The 17,887-nt window shown below is 39.0% G+C and overlaps 1 protein-coding gene across 1 annotated transcript in view; it reads left to right on the forward strand.

Annotated features, from left to right (window-relative positions):
• The window catches only part of zbtb47b (zinc finger and BTB domain containing 47b), a 52,814-nt gene extending 37,607 nt beyond the window's left edge, over positions 1-15,207 (forward strand). Inside the window, exons 2-6 of the mRNA XM_061964697.1 lie at positions 1-285; positions 4,819-4,966; positions 6,139-6,254; positions 6,330-6,474; positions 14,183-15,207. The exon at positions 1-285 is cut by the window's left edge and continues 714 nt beyond it. Of these exons, the coding sequence (XP_061820681.1) occupies positions 1-285; positions 4,819-4,966; positions 6,139-6,254; positions 6,330-6,474; positions 14,183-14,508 (1,020 nt within the window). The 3' untranslated portion in view covers positions 14,509-15,207. The remainder of the gene's footprint in view (positions 286-4,818; positions 4,967-6,138; positions 6,255-6,329; positions 6,475-14,182) is intronic.
• The last annotated feature ends 2,680 nt before the right edge of the window (positions 15,208-17,887 follow it).

Here is a 17,887-nt window from a genome sequence, read left to right on the forward strand (position 1 = left end):
GGTTGCCATGGCGACACGGGAGCGCCAGAGGAGCAGGTGTCGGGGCGGGACACGGAAGACGAGGACATGACGGAGCCACCTGAAGGGGCGGGTCCCAAAGTGAGACTGGAGGAGAAGCAGCAGTTCCCCTGTAAGAAATGTCCTCGTGTGTTCAACAACCGCTGGTACCTGGAGAAGCACATCAACGTCACGCACACACGCCTGCACACCTGCACGCTCTGTGGCAGGAAGTTCCTGCTGGAGGCCGACTTGATGATGCACCTGCAGACACGCTGTGACATCCAGGTACACTCTCTCATACTCTCATGCTCTCATACTCTTATCATCTCATACTCTCATCATCTTATCATCTCATACTCTCATCATCTTATCATCTCATACTCTCATCATTTTATCATCTCATACTCTCATCACCTTATCATCTCATACTCTCATCATCTTATCATCTCAAACTCATCATTTTATCATCTCATACTCTTGTCATTTTATCATCTCATACTCTCATCCTCTTATCATCTCATACTCTCATCATCTCATACTCTCATCATCTTATCATCTCATACTCTCATCATCTTATCATCTCATACTCTCACCATTTTATCATCTCATACTCATCATCTTATCATCTCATGCTCTCATCATCTTATCATCTCATACTCTCATCATCTTATCTCATACTCTCATAATCTTATCATCTCATACTCTCATCATCTTATCTCATACTCTCATCATCTCATACTCTCATCCTCTTATCATCTCATACTCTCATCCTCTTATCTCATACTCTCTGCATCTCATACCTCATACTCTCTGCATCTCATCATCTTATCTCATACTCTCATCATCTTATCATTTCATACGCTCATACTCTCTGCATCTTATCATATCATACTCTCATCATCTTATCATCTCACACTCTCTGCATGTCATCATCTTATCATTTCGTGCTCTCTGCATCTCATACTCTCAACATCTTATCGCATACTCTCATGTTATCATTTCATCTTAACATTTCATACTCTGCATCTCATCATCTTATCATCTCATACTCTCTGCATCTTATCACTTCATGCTCTCTGCATCTCATACTCTCATCATGTTATCTCATACTCATCATGTTATCATTTCATCATCTTATCATTTCATACTCTGTGCATCTCATCATCTTATCATTTCATACTCTCTGCATCTCATACTCTTATCATTTCATCATCTCGTCATCCAATCATTTCATACTCTGCATCTCCATCTTATCATTTCATACTCTCTGCATCTCATACTCACATACTCTCATCTTGTTATCATTTCATCATGTTATCATTTCATACTCGCTGCATCTTATCATTTCATACTCTTTGCATTTCATACTCTCATCATGTTATCATTTCATCATCTCATCTCATACTCTCATCATGTTATCATTTCATTATCTCATCGTCTCATCCTCTTATCATTTCATACTCACATGCTCTGCATCTTATCATCTTATCATTTCATACTCTCTGCATCTCATACTCTCATCATGTTACCATTTCATAATCGTATACTCTCATCTTCTTCTCTCATACTCTCATGATCTTGTCTCAAACTCTCATCATCTTATCTCATACTCTCATCATCTTATCATTTCATGCTCTCAGCATCTTATCTTATACTTTCATCATCTCATACTCTCATCATCTCATTTTATACTCTCATCATCCTATTTTATAATTGTTACTATTTTATACTCTCATCATCTTATCTCATTTGATCATCTTATTCTCTCATCATCTTATCTTACACACATTTTATCTCACACTCTCATCATCCTATCATTTCACACTCTCATCATCTTATCTTATACCATCTTATCACCTCATACTCTCATCATTTTATCCTCATCTCATCATTTCATACTATCCTCATCATCTAATCGCACACTCTCATCATCTTAAGTGTTTTATCATGTCATTGTCTCATCATTATTATTTCATCGTGTTATCTTGCGTTATCATCTCATGCAATCTTGTCGCCTCATTTTATCATCAGATAATCTCATCTTATTTTATCGGATCGTCTCATCATTTTATCATCTTGTCATTTGTCATCATAACATCAAATCTTCTTATCTCAATTTATCATCATATCATCTCACCAATTTGTCCCATCATCTTATCATCTGATCCTATAGTCTCATCCTCTTATATCGTCATACAGCATACTTGCCAACCATCCCGGATTTTCCGGGAGACTCCCGAAATTCAGCGCCTCTCCCGAAAACCTCCCGGGACAAATTTTCTCCCGAAAATCTCCCGAAATTCAGGCGGAGCTGGAAGCCACGCCCCCTCCAGCTCCATGCGGACCTGAGTGACGTGTCAACAGCCTGTATTCACGTCCACTTTCCCACAATATAAACAGTGTGCCTGCCCAAACACGTTATAACTGTAGAATGATCGAGGGCGAGTTCTTGGTTTCTTATGTGGGTTTATTGTTAGGCAGTTTCATTAAAGTCCTCCCAGCGCGGTAACAACACACAACAGCAGTCATGTTTTATTCTACCGTAAAGCAGTTCGTCTGCCGTAAACAGCAATGTTGTTGTAATATATTAAGTTGGAGGCAATAACCAGGCGAGGTGATGAAGTACGTCTCTTTACTGTAGACTTCAGAACAAACTCATACACTTGACGTCAGGTGTGCAACACCATGTAAATCGTTGGCCAACCAAAAAGTAACCCCAGTACGCTATAGCCAACATTCACCAGGAGATGGCAACAGACAAACATAGATCACTCTATTACATTCCTCCCCTTTTAGAAATGTAGAAGTTACTCAAAATAAATAAACAACCCAACCAAAAAAATGCAGCAGCTCAATTAAAAAACTGTACTTAAGCCACATTCTTTTTTTTTTTTTTTTGTACTGAACTCTTAACCCTCATTTGTAAACAATAACATGCTTATTATACAAACAGTATTTGTACACCTTTAACACAGATTTTTATACTGTCTTCAGAGATTCAGTTTTTTTGGTGGTACTCGAAACCTTTCTGGGTACCTGCGAAAGGGTGTTCACCATGGTTAGAAAAATAGTGACAGAGAATAGAACAAGGATGGACAATTCAACCCTTAACTCAACAATGAGTAGATGAGTGTTATGTGTGTGTATATGTGTAAATAAATGAACACTGAAATTCAAGTATTTCTTTTATTTATATATATATATATATATATATATATATATATATAAATATATATATATAATAAATATATATATAGCGAGAATTCACTGAAAGTCAAGTATTTCTTATATATATATATATATATATATATATATATATATATATATATATATATATATATATATATGTATATATATATATATGAAATACTTGACTTGGTGAATTCTAGCTGTAAATATACTCCTCCCTTCTTAGCCACGCCCCCAACCACGCCCCCGCCCCACCCCGACCACGCCCCCCACCCCCCACCTCCCGAAATCGGAGGTCTCAAGGTTGGCAAGTATGTCATACACATACTTGCCAACCCTCCCAAATTTTCCGGGAGACTCCCAAAATTCAGCGCCTCTCCCGAAAAACTCCCGGGACAAATATTCTCCCGAAAATCTCCCGATTTTCAGCCGGAGCTGGAGGCCACGCCCCCTCCAGCTCCATGCGGACCTGAGTGAGGACACCCTTTTTTCAGACGGAAGACAACAGGGTGACAAGAACTAAATCATCCATACTAGAGATAAATTGTATTATTATGTTGATCTTACCTAAAAATAAATATATTAACTAATTAAAAAAAACAAAAACGAAATACATTTTTACTATATTTTGCTAAAAACATCAAAATTAATTGTATTTTTATTTGTATTTTTTCTGACTCCTTATTACATCCAGCCATAGAATTATACATTAAAATAAACATATTTGAAATAATTAATTTTAAATGATCATAATTCATTTAAAATGACCATATTTAATTATTAAAATAATTGCTTGTTTATCAACAATTTTAGAATTTTATTCATTACATTTTGAAGCTCTCAAAAGCCAAGTTAGGTTATATTCCTTAAGATTTATTTATGCAAGTTTGAAGTATCAATGATCTAAACACAGTTTTGTTTGCATATTTTCAGGATATATATATATATATATATATATATATATATATATATATATATATATATATATATATATGTGTATATTTATGTATGAAATACTTGACTTGGTGAGTTCTAGCTGTCAATATACTACTCCCCTCTTAACCACGCCCCGCCCCACCCCTGACCACGCCCCCCGCCCCCCACCTCCCGAAATCGGAGGTCTCAAGGTTGGCAAGTATGGTCATACAGTATCTCAAAATGTCATCACTGTATCTTATCTTCTCATCTCATAAAATCACCTCATCTCAATTTATCTTATCTTTTCTCCTTTTGTCTTATCTCATTATCTCAATGTGTCATCCTATGCTATCATCTCATCCTGGTGTCTCATTTGTCTGCATCTCATTTAATCATCTTATTTTATCATCTCATCTTGTCATCTCATCTTATCGGATCGTCTCATCATTGTATCATCTTATCTTGTCATTTGTCATCATAACATCAAGTCATCTTATCTAAATGTATCATCCTCTTATCTCATCACACAGTGTCTCAAAATGTCATCACTGTATCTTCTCATCTCATCTCATAAAGTCATCATTGTATTTTATCTTCTCGCCTCATCTCAATGTATCTGATCTTTTCTCCTTTTGTCTTATCTCATTATCTCAATGTATCATCGTCATCCTATGCTGTCATCTCATCCCGGTGTGGTCTTCTCATCTCAAGTGTGCGGCGTGCAACAAGGCCTTCAAGAAGCTGTGGTCGCTGCAGGAGCACAACAAGGTGGTGCACGGCTGCGCCGAGAAGAAGTTCTCCTGCCAGGTGTGCGACAAGAAGTTCTACACCATGGCCCACGTCAGGAAGCACATGGTCGGTGAGTGGAAGTGGAAGGCCACAGGTAGCCATGTTGCTTGTGGCCACCAGGGGGCATATAACTGTCATTTTATTTTTGAATGCAAACAATGTTATTAGTGCAAAAAAGTATTACCGTATTTTCCGCACCATAAGGCGCCCTGGGTTATAAGCCGCGCCTTCAATGAACGGCATATTTCAAAACTTTGTCCACCTATAAGCCGCCCCGTGTTGTAAGCCGCATCTAACTGCGCTAAAGGAATGTCAAAAAAACAGTCAAATAGGTCAGTCAAACTTTAATAATATATTAAAACCAGCGTGATGTGGGCGCGCATGGAGTCGTATATCAACATGGACGAAGCTGCGTGAAAAAAGCCACCCGGCCTCTTCGCGTAAACTTAAACTTACCTTAACCACTCGCTCATCTTTTCTTCATCCATCCCTTCGAGTTAGCTTTTATGATGACGCCGGCTGGAAAGGTCTCTTTTGGCAAGGTCTTCCTTTTGAATATCACCATGGGTGGAAGTTTCTGGCCATTAGCATGGCAAGCTGGAACCACAGTGAAGGATGACTTCTCATTCCCTGTGGTGCGAATATTCACCATACGTGCTCCCGTTGTATCCACAGTGCGGTTCACAGGAATATCAGTTGCTGTGAAATAGTAATCCGTGTGCGGATGGAGAGATTGCGTCTTTTCATGAACCGGATCCCTGTCGTTTAGTAGGAGCCATTTTGTGGTCTTTACAGATGTAAACACACAAAGGAAATGAAACGTAATATCCGCGCGCTTTTTCTTCTTCTACGCGGGCGGGTGGTTGCTTACAGTAGAAGAAGAAGCGCTTCCAGTTCTATGGGGGCGGGTGCTTACCTTGGCGGTTGCTTGCGTAGAAGAAGAAGCGCTTCCTGTTCTACCGGGAAAAAAGATGGCGGCTGTTTACCGTAGTTACGAGACCGAAACTTTATGAAAATGAATCTTAATATTTATCCATATATAAAGCGCACCGGGTTATAAGGCGCACTGTCAGCTTTTGAGAAAATTTGTGGTTTTTATGTGCGCCTTATAGTGCGGAAAATACGGTATGTTGACAGTTTTCAAGACTATTCTTCTCCTTGGCACCAAGTAGTTGACTCAACAGCGCCTCTGCTGGCGGCAGCCGAGTAGTGACTTCCTTTCCCCTTGCATCCACCCTGCAGCGCACACCAAGGACATGCCCTTCACCTGCGAGACGTGCGGCAAGTCCTTCAAGCGCAGCATGTCCCTGAAGGTCCACTCCCTGCAGCACTCTGGGGAGAAACCCTTCCAGTGTGAGGTCGGAGCTCCTCCTGCACCTTCATGTCCGCCTCCGTCCGGTCCTTCACGCCTGCTCTCCTCCGCCCCCTTGCAGAGCTGCAGCGAGCGCTTCCAGTACAAGTACCAGCTGCGCTCGCACATGAGCGTCCACGTGGGACACAAGCAGTTCATGTGTCCGTGGTGCGGCAAGGACTTCAACATGAAGCAGTACTTTGACGAGCACATGAAGACGCACACGGGTGAGAACAACCGTCTCACTTAAACCCGCTCTTTGCACCCAATCTGGTTCACATCGGATGTTTTTTGCCAGTCTAAACACTTAAAGTTAAAGTTAAAGTACCAATGATTGTCACACACACACTAGGTGTGGCGAAATTATTCTCTGCATTTGACCCATCATCCTTGATCACCCCCTGGGAGGTGAGGGGAGCAGTGAGCAGCAGCGGTGGCCGCGCCCGGGAATCATTTTTGGTGATTTAACCCCCAATTCCAACCCTTGATGCTGAGTGTCAAGCAGGGAGGTAATGGCTCCCATTTTTATAGTCTTTGGTATGACTCGGCCGGGGTGTTTGAACTCACGACCTACCGATCTCAGGGCGGACACTCTAACCACTAGGCCAGTGTTTATCAACCACTGTGCCGCGGCACACTAGTGCCATGAGATGCAGTCTGGTGTGCCGTGGGAGATGATCTAATTTCACCTATTTGGGTTAAAAATATTTTTTGCAAACCAGTAATTATAGTCTGCAAATGATGTGTTGTTGTTGAGTGTCGATGCTGTCTAGAGCAGTGGTCCCCAACCACCGATTGGTACCGGGCCGCACAAGAAATAAAAAATAAAAAAATTATTTTTATTTTTATTTTTTTAATTAAATCAACATAAAAAACACAATATATACATGATATATCAATATACGTAGATCTATACAATCTGCAGGGATACAGTCCGTAAGCACACATGATTGTATTTCTTTATGAAAAAAAAACAAAAACACTGGTCTAGAGCTAGGCAGAGTAACCGTGTAATACTCTTCCATATCAGTAGGTGGCAGCCGGTAGCTAATTGCTTTGTAGATGTCGGCAACAGCGGGAGGCAGCGTGCAGGTAAAAAGGTGTCTAAGGCTTAAACCAAAAATAAACAAAAGGTGAGTGCCCCTAAGAAAAAGCATTGAAGCTTAGGGAAGGCTATGCGGAACAAAACTAAAACTGAACTGGCTACAAAGTAAACAAAAACAGAATGCTGGACGACAGCAAAGACTTACTGGGGAGCAAAGACGGCGTCCGCAAAGTACATCCGAACACGACATGACAATAAACAATGTCCCCCACAAAGAAGGATAAAAACAACAAAAATATTCCGGATTGCTAAAACAAAGTAGATGCGGGAAATATCGCTCAAAAGAAGACATGAAACTGCTACAGGAAAATACCAAAAAAAGAGAAAAAGCCACCAAAATTGGAGCGCAAGACAAGAAGTAAAACACTACACACAGGAAAACAGCAAAAAACTCCAAATAAGTCACGGCGTGATGTGACAGGTGGTGACAGTACACCTACTTTGAGACAAGAGCTCTAGTGATAGTCTTTACTACTACAAAATAAAATAAAAGTCTTCACACCTTTTAAAAATTAGTGTTTTTTAATTTACTTTCACCTAAAAAACACTAATTTTTAAGTTGTGAAGACTTTTATTTTATTTTGTAGTAGTAGCAACTTCCTCCCAGTCAACTTTTTTTGTTTTCACTTCTTCAACTTTTATTTACTTTCACCTAAAAAACACAAATTTTTAAAGTGTGAAGACTTTTGTTTTATTTTGTAGTAGTAGCAACTTCCTCCCGGTCAACTTCCTCTGTTTTCACTTTATCAATTTCTATTTACTTTCACCTTCCTCCATCCATCCAATTCTCTACCGCTTGTCCCTTTTTGGGGTCGCGGGGAGTGCTGCAGCCTATCTCAGCTGCACTCGGGCGGAAGGCGGGGAACACCCTGGACAAGTCGCCACCTCAATCACAAATTTTAAGGTGTGAAGACTTTTGTTCTATTTTGTAGTAGTTGCAACTTCCTCCCGGTCAACTTCCTCTGTTTTCACTTTATCAACTTTTATTTACTTTCACCTAAAAAACACTCATTTTTAAGGTGTGAAGACTTTTGTTTTATTTTGTAGTAGTAGCGACTTGCTCCCAGTCAACTTCCTCTCTTTTCACTTTATCGACTTTTATGTACTTTTACCTAAAAAACAAAAAATTTTTAAGGTGTGAATTTTTATTTTATTTTGTAGTAGTAGCGACTTCCTCCTGGTCAACTTCCTTTGTTTTCACTTTATTGACTTTTTTTTACTTTCACCTAAAAATCACTAATTTTTTAGGTGTGAAGACTTTTATTTTATTTTGTAGTAGTAGCGACTTCCTCCCAGTCAACTTCCTTTATTTTCACTTCATCAACTTTTATTTACGTTCACCTAAAAAACACAAATTTTTAAGGTGTGAAGACTTTTATTTGATTTTGTAGTAGTAGCAACTTCCTCCCAGTAAAATTCCTTTGTTTTCACTATCCATCCATCCATCCATTTTTTACCGCTTGTCCCTTTTGGGGAAGCGGGGGGTGCTGGAGCATATCTCAGCTGCATTTGCTATATCAAATTGTATTTACTCTCACCTAAAAAAACAGTCATTTTTAAGGTGTGAAGACTTCTATTTTATTTTGTACTAGAAGCGACTTCCTCCCGGTCAACTGCCATTGTTTTCACTTTAACGACTTTTATTTACTTCCACCTAAAAAACACACATTTTTAAGGTGTGGTGACTTTTATTCTATTTTGTAGTAGTAGCGACTTCCTCCTGGTCAACTTCCTTTGTTTTCACTTCATCAACTTTTATTTACTTTCACCTAAAAAAAACACACATTTTTAATGTGTGAAGACTATTGTTTTATTTTGTAGTAGTAGCGACTTCCGCCCGGTCAACTTCCTTTGTTTTCACTTCATCAACTTTTATTTACTTTTACCTAAAAAACACAAATTTTTAAGGTGTGGTGACTTTTATTTAATTTTGTAGTAGTAACAACTTCCTCCTGGTCAATTTCCTTTGTTTTCACTTGATCAACTTTTATTGACTTTCACCTAAAAAACACTAATTTTTAAGGTGTGAAGACTTAAATTTTATTTTGTAGTAGTAGCAACTTCCTCCCGGTCAACTTCCTTTGTTTTCACTTCATCAACTTTTACTTACTTTCACCTAAAAAAAACACACATTTTTAATGTGTGAAGACTTTTGTTTTATTTTGTAGTAGTAGCGACTTCCTCCCGGTCAACTTCCTCTATTTTCACATTATCGACTTATTTACTTTCACCTAAAAAACACATATTTTTAAGGTGTGAAGACTTTTATTTTATTTTGTAGTAGTAGCAACTTCCTCCCGGTCTACTTCCTTTGTTTTCACTATATCAAATTTTATTTACTTTCACCTAAAAACACCCCGTTTTTAAGGTGTGGTGACTTTTATTTTATTTTGTACTAGTAGCGACTTCCTCCCGGTCAACTTCCTTTGTTTTCACTTCATGAACTTTTAATTACTTGTCCCTAAAAAACACATATTTTTAAGGTGTGAAGACTTTTGTTTTATTTTGTAGTAGTAGCAACTTCCTCCTGGTCAACTTCCTCTGTTTTCACTTTATCAATTTTTATTTACTTTCACCTTCCTCCGTCCATCCATTTTCTACCACTTGTCCCTTTTTGGGGTCTCAGCTGCATTCGGGCAGAAAGCGGGTTACACCCTGGACAAGTCGCCACCTCACACACAAATTTTTAAGGTGTGAAGACTTTTGTTCTATTTTGTGTAGTTGCAACTTCCTCCCGGTCAACTTCCTTTGTTTTCACTTTATCGACTTTTATTTACTTTTACCTAAAAAACAAACATTTTTTAAGATGTGAATTTTTATTTTATTTTGTAGTAGTAGCGACTTCCTCCTGGTCAACTTCCTTTGTTTTCAATTTTTGTTTACTTTCACCCAAGAAAACACAATTTTTTAAGGTGTGAAGACTTTTTATTTTATTTTGTAGTAGTAGCAACTTCCTCCCAGTCAACTGCCTTTGTTTTCACTTTATCGACTTTTATTTACTTTCACCCAAAAAAACACTAATTTTTAAGGTGTGAAGACTTGTTTTATTTTGTAGTAGTAGCAACTTCCTCCCAGTCAACTTCCTTTGTTTTCACATTATCAAATTTTATTTACTTTCATCTAAAAAACCCCACTAATTTTTAAGGTGTGAAGACTTCTATTTTATTTTGTAGTAGTAGCGACCTCCTCCCGGTCAACTTCCTTTGTTTTCACTTCATCAACTTTTATTTACTTTCACCTAGAAAACACTCATTTTTAAGATGTGGTGACTTTTATTTGATTTTGTAGTAGAAGCAGCGACTTCCTCCCGGTCAACTTCCTTTGTTTTCACTTCATCAACTTTTATTTACTTTCACCTAAAAAACACAAATTTTTAAGGTGTGAAGACTTCTATTTTATTTTGTAGTAGTAGCGACCTCCTCCCGGTCAACTTCCTTTGTTTTCACTTCATCAACTTTTATTTACTTTCACCTAGAAAACACTCATTTTTAAGACTTGGTGACTTTTATTTTATTTTGTAGTAGAAGCAGCGACTTCCTCCCGGTCAACTTCCTTTGTTTTCACTTCATCAACTTTTATTTACTTTCACCTAAAAAACACACATTTTTAAGGTGTGAAGACTTCTATTTTATTTTGTAGTAGTAGCGACTTCCTCTCGGTCAACTTCCTTTGTTTTCACTTTATCGACTTTTAATTACTTTCACCTAAAAAACACAAATTTTTGAGGTGTGTAGACTTTTATTTTATTTTGTAGTAGTAGCGACTTTCGCCCGGTCAACTTCCTTTGTTTTCACTTCATCAACTTTTAATTACTTTCCCCTAAAAAAACACTTATTTTTAAGGTGTGAAGACTTTTGTTTTATTTTGTAGTAGTAGCGACTTCCTCCCGGTCAACTTCCTCTGATTTCACTTTATCGACTTATATTTACTTTCACCTAAATATCACTCATTTTTAAGGTGTGAAGACTTTTATTTTATTTTGTAGTAGTAGTAGCGACTTCCTCCCGGTCAACTTCCATTGTTTTCACTTTATCGACTTTTATTTACTTTCACCTAAAACACACACATTTTTAAGGTGTGGTGACTTTTATTCTATTTTGTAGTAGTAGCGACTTCCTCCTGGTCAAATTCCTTCGTTTTCACTTCATCAACTTTTATTTACTTTCACCTAAAAAACACAAATTTTTAACGTGTGAAGACTTTTATTTTATTTTGTAGTAGTAGTAGCGACTTCCTCCCGGTCAAATTCCTTTGTTTTCACTTCATCAACTTTTATTTACTTTTACCTAAAAAAACACAAATTTTTAACGTGTGAAGACTTTTGTTTTATTTTGTAGTAGTAGCGACTTCCTCCCGGTCAACTTCCTCTATTTTCACTTTATCGACTTATTTACTTTCACCTAAAAACACTAATTTTTAAGGTGTGAAGACTTTTATTTTATTTTGTAGTAGTAGCGACTTCCTCCCGGTCAACTTCCTCTATATTCACTTTATCGACTTATTTACTTTCACCTAAAAAACACTCATTTTTAAGGTGTGAAGACTTTTATTTTATTTTGTAGTAGTAGCGACTTCCTCCCGGTCAACTTCCTCTATATTCGCTTTATCGACTTATTTACTTTCACCTAAAAAACACTCATTTTTAAGGTGTGGTGACTTTTATTTAATTTTGTAGTAGTAACAACTTCCTCCTGGTCAACTTCCTTTGTTTTCACTTGATCAACTTTTATTTACTTTCACCTAAAAAACACAAATTTTTAAAGTGTGAAGACTTTTGTTTTATTTTGTAGTAGTAGCGACTTCCTCCCGGTCAACTTCCTCTATTTTCACTTTATCGACTTCTTTACTTTCACCTAAAAACACTCATTTTTAAGGTGTGAAGACTTTTATTTAATTTTGTAGTAGTAACAACTTCTTCCTGGTCAATTTCCTTTGTTTTCACTTGATCAACTTTTATTTACTTTTACCTAAAAAACACTAATTTTTAAGGTGTGAAGACTTAAATTTTGTTTTGTAGTAGTAGCAACTTCCTCCTGGTCAACTTCCTTTGTTTTCACTTCATCAACTTTTATTTACTTTTACCTAAAAAACACAAATTTTTCATGTGTGAAGACTTTTGTTTTATTTTGTAGTAGTAGCGACTTCCTCCCGGTCAACTTCCTCTATTTTCACTTTATCGACTTATTTACTTTCACCTAAAAAACACATATTTTTAAGGTGTGAAGACTTTTATTTTATTTTGTAGTAGTAGCAACTTCCTCCCGGTCTACTTCCTTTGTTTTCACTATATCAAATTTTATTTACTTTCACCTAAAAACACCCCGTTTTTAAGGTGTGGTGACTTTTATTTTATTTTGTACTAGTAGCGACTTCCTCCCGGTCAACTTCCTTTGTTTTCACTTAATGAACTTTTAATTACTTGTCCCTAAAAAACACATATTTTTAAGGTGTGAAGACTTTTGTTTTATTTTGTAGTAGTAGCAACTTCCTCCTGGTCAACTTCCTCTGTTTTCACTTTATCAATTTTTATTTACTTTCACCTTCCTCCGTCCATCCATTTTCTACCACTTGTCCCTTTTTGGGGTCTCAGCTGCATTCGGGCAGAAAGCGGGTTACACCCTGGACAAGTCGCCACCTCACACACAAATTTTTAAGGTGTGAAGACTTTTGTTCTATTTTGTAGTAGTTGCAACTTCCTCCCGGTCAACTTCCTTTGTTTTCACTTTATCGACTTTTATTTACTTTTACCTCAAAAACAAACATTTTTTAAGATGTGAATTTTTATTTTATTTTGTAGTAGTAGCGACTTCCTCCTGGTCAAATTCCTCTGTTTTCACTTCATCAACTTTTATTTACTTTTACCTAAAAAAACACACATTTTTAACGTGTGAAGACTTTTGTTTTATTTTGTAGTAGTAGCGACTTCCTCCCGGTCAATTTCCTCTATTTTCACTTTATCGACTTATTTACTTTCACCTAAAAAACACTAATTTTTAAGGTGTGAAGACTTTTATTTTATTTTGTAGTAGTAGCGACTTCCTCCCGGTCAACTTCCTCTATTTTCACTTTATCGACTTATTTACTTTCACCTAAAAAACACTCATTTTTAAGATGTGAAGACTTTTATTTTATTTTGTAGTAGTAGCAGCAACTTCCTCCCGGTCAACTTCCATTGTTTTCACTTCATCAACTTTTATTTACTTTCACCTAGAAAACACTCATTTTTAAGATGTGGTGACTTTTATTTTATTTTGTAGTAGAAGAAGCGACTTCCTCCCGGTCAACTTCCTTTGTTTTCACTTCATCAACTTTTATTTACTTTCACCTAAAAAACACTCATTTTTAAGGTGTGAAGACTTTTATTTTATTTTGTAGTAGTAACAACTTCCTCCTGGTCAACTTCCTTTGTTTTCACTTGATCAACTTTTATTTACTTTCACCTAAAAAACACTCATTTTTAAGGTGTGAAGACTTAAATTTTATTTTGTAGTAGTAGCAACTTCCTCCCGGTCAACTTCCTCTGTTTTCACATTATCGACTTCTATTTACTTTTACCTAAAAAACACAAATTTTTAAGGTGTGAACTTTTATTTTATTTTGTAGTAGTAGTAGCGACTTCCTCTTGGTCAACTTCCTTTGTTTCAGATTTCAGAAGACCTGATTTGGAGCGTTTAGACTAGGCAACAAAAAATCCGATCTGGTGTCACTTGAGGGCAAAAGAATGAGATTTGGTGTGCAGTGTAAACGGGGCCGTCCAGGTACTCAGAACCAGGGTAAGCACCAAATCCAAGGTTAGAATGTGAAAGACGTGTTTTTGTTACTGTTTTCAGGAGAGAAACCGTACATCTGCGAGATCTGCGGCAAGAGCTTCACGAGCCGCCCCAACATGAAGCGCCACCGCCGCACGCACACGGGCGAGAAGCCGTACCCGTGCGAGGTGTGCGGCCAACGCTTCCGCTTCTCCAACATGCTGAAGGCGCACCGAGAGAAGTGCTTCCGGGTCAGCCAGCCCGCCGACGACTCCTGCGCTCGCCTTCCCCCGATGGTGTCCGCCGCCCCCTGCGCTCCGAGCCCTCTGCTGGCCTCCGCGGGGGCTCCGCCTCCTTCCACGCAGCCGTCGCCCTTCTCTGCCGGTAGGCTGAACTGCGGCGACTAATTGCTCCTTCCTCTTGCACCTGTGCCACACCGCCACTAGGTGGAAGCAAACGTAACTCCTTTTTTTACGAGACAACTTTGTTCTTTCATTTGGCGCCGTGGCTTCCTCGCCGTGCACTGACTGGAGCTCCCAAGGTTCCTTTGCACCTGTCGACTCAGCAATAATAACCAAAAAGCTGACGTGTGTTTGAGCTTCTGTGTTACTCGACATCGCTAACAACCAAATCTTTCAACGTTTATAATCTGCCCAGCACCTCTCCTTTATCTCCAAAGTGGCGTAAACCGTCTCCATTTTTAGAACTCTGTCAAAGACTTTGTCCTGACTCAGCAGCGCCTCTGCTGGTTGCAGTCATGCGCTGCACTCCATTTTGTTGTCAATTGGTCAACAATATCAACAATCAATTCATGGATTGTTATTATTATATAAATGTATTGCTCACGTTCCGACAATTAACCTCTGCGTGGCAAACAGAAGGTAGGACTGGAGTATTTCTTAACCATAGGGCCCAACCTATGCACGCCATAGGGGGCCGCTGAAAAAAATGTGTTCCTCAGCTGTGGTCCGCAGCAATACTCCGTTGTAATACACTTCTTCACCACTTGTGGCAGTAATGACAATGTCTAACAAACAGAAGAAGTCAAGCAGAAGTGTCTTAAGCGCAAAAAAGTATGACTAAAATGGTGATTATTTTCATTCGTTTAATTTCCTGATCATTTTATTGACCTAAATATAAATATAATTTATTTCTTTTAGCATTGTATGTACATGTATTTTTTTTACAAGTCCCTTCTTTTACAGTACTTTTGATTTTTTTTTTTAATCAGCCCGCCCTAAGCCTTGATAATCATCTTCATGATTAACGAGTGCTTTCATGTCATTTGGCAAAGTGTATATGCTGTTAAACTGTAAAGAGGTCAGATTTAATTATTCAATAGAGTTAAAATGAAGAGTCAGGTGACCTAATTCAGTGTTAATATTGACTTGGGCCCCCTTGTAGTGGAAAAGTTGGGCCCCAAGGTCAAAGTTTAATAACCCTTGTACTAATCTATATGTATACATACTAGTATATGCAAAAAAAGACTTTCTAAATATCGAAACTAAAAGGTCCTTCCATGAGGCTGCTAGTTAGCTTAGCGATCTCACTTTGGAAATATCGGACTTAACACAACGGAACTAAGATGCAGCTGTCATTATTATTGTCATCATGATTATTTACATCGCCCATTTTAAAGGGGAACATTATCACCAGACCTATGTAAGCGTCAATATATACCTTGATGTTGCAGAAAAAAGACCATATATTTTTTTAACTGATTTCCGAACTCTAAATAGGTGAATTTTGGCGAATTAAACGCCTTTCTATTATTCGCTCTCGGAGCGTGACGTCACATCGGGAAGCAATCCGCCATTTTCTCAAACACATTACAAACACCTAGTCCAGGGGTCGGCAACCCGCGGCTCCGGAGCCGCATGCGGCTCTTTGATCACTCTGATGCGGCTCAGCAGCTTACTTGCTGAACCCCCTGATTTTCCCGTGAGACTTCCGGATTTCAGTTTCTCTCAAAGAAAATTAATATTCACCTATTTTCACCCTTACGGCTATAATAAGGGCGTACCATGATGGTGCAACATTTGGCGCCTTCTACAATTTATATTAACAGCGTGCTAGCCCAACACTTGTTATACAATATACATCTTCTGCTTCCACACGTACGTGACAGCAAGGCATACTTGGTCAACAGCCACACAGGTTACACTGACGGTGACCATACAAAACAACTTTAACACTCTTACTAATAATGCGCCACACTTTGAACCAAAACCAAACAAGAATGACAAACACATTTCGGGAGAACATCTGCACCTTAACACAACATAAACACAACAGGACAAATACCCAGAATCCCATGCAGCACTGACTCTTCCGGACTCCATTATACACCCCTGCTACCACCAAACCCCGCCCCCACCCTAACCATTCTCCCTCACACATCAACCCCCCCCCCCCCCCCCCCCCCCCCCCCCTCTCTGTGCGTCGGTTGAGGTGGGCGGGGTTTGGTAGCGGGGGTGTATAATGTATCCCGGAAGAGTTAGGGCTGCATGGGATTCTGGGTATTTGTCCTGTTGTGTTTATGTTGTGTTACGGTGCAGATGTTCTCCCGAAATGTGTTTGTCATTCTTGTTTGGTGTGGGTTCACAGTGTGGCGCATTATTAGTAAGAGTGTTAAAAAAAAATGTATACCGCCACAGTCAGTGTAACCTGTGTGGTTGTTGACCAAGTATGCGTTGCTGTCACCTACGTGAGCAAGCAAAAGCCATATACAACGTGAGGCTGACCAGGCACACTGTTTATGGTGGGAGCTATATGCTGTACCAACACGGCACGCATGACGCTGACAATCGCCATTCAGCTTTTCAAATCCCATATAAAGGTGTGGGCAGCGTGTCTGAGACCCCTGGATTATACATAGCAAAAAGCAAAAAAAAATCTTTGTATACAGTGTTATTTCATTTAAAATTTCATACATTTTTTGCGGCTCCCATAGTTTTCTATAATTTGTGAAACTGGTCAAAATGGCTCTTTGACTGATAAAGGTTGCCGACCCCTGACCTAGTCAAATCAGCTCTGTTATTTTCCGTTTTTTTCGACTGTTTTCCGTACCTTGGAGACATCATGCCTCGTCGGTGTGTTGTCGGAGGGTGTAACAACACGAACAGGGACGGATTCAAGTTGCACCAGTGGCCCAAAGATGCCAAAGTGGCAAGAAATTGGACGTTTGTTCCGCACACTTTACCGACGAAAGCTATGCTACGACAGAGATGGCAAGAATGTGTGGATATCCTGCGACACTCAAAGCAGATGCATTTCCAACCATAAAGTCAAAGAAATCTGCCGCCAGACCCCCATTGAATCTGCCGGGGTGTGTGAGCAATTCAGGGACAAAGGACCTCGGTAGCACGGCAAGCAATGGCGGCAGTTTGTTCCCGCAGACGAGCGAGCTAAACCCCCTGGATGTCTTGGCTCACACCGTCCCGAAGATGATCAAGAGAAGAATATCGACCCTAGCTTCCCTGGCCTGCTGACATGAGGGTATGTCTACAGAATATATTAATTGATGAAAATTGGGCTGTCTGCACTCTCAAAGTGCATGTTGTTGCCAAATGTATTTCATATGCTGTAAACCTAGTTCATAGTTGTTAGTTTCCTTTAATGCCAAACAAACACATACCAATCGTTGGTTAGAAGGCGATCGCCGAATTCGTCCTCGCTTTCTCCCGTGTCGCTGGCTGTCGTGTTGTTTTCGTCGTTTTCGCTTGCATACGGTTCAAACCGATATGGCTCAATAGCTTCAGTTTCTTCTTCAATTTCGTTTTCGCT

This window comes from Nerophis lumbriciformis, linkage group LG07 (genome assembly GCF_033978685.3).
Source record: "Nerophis lumbriciformis linkage group LG07, RoL_Nlum_v2.1, whole genome shotgun sequence".
Classification (NCBI taxonomy): Eukaryota; Metazoa; Chordata; class Actinopteri; order Syngnathiformes; family Syngnathidae; genus Nerophis; species Nerophis lumbriciformis.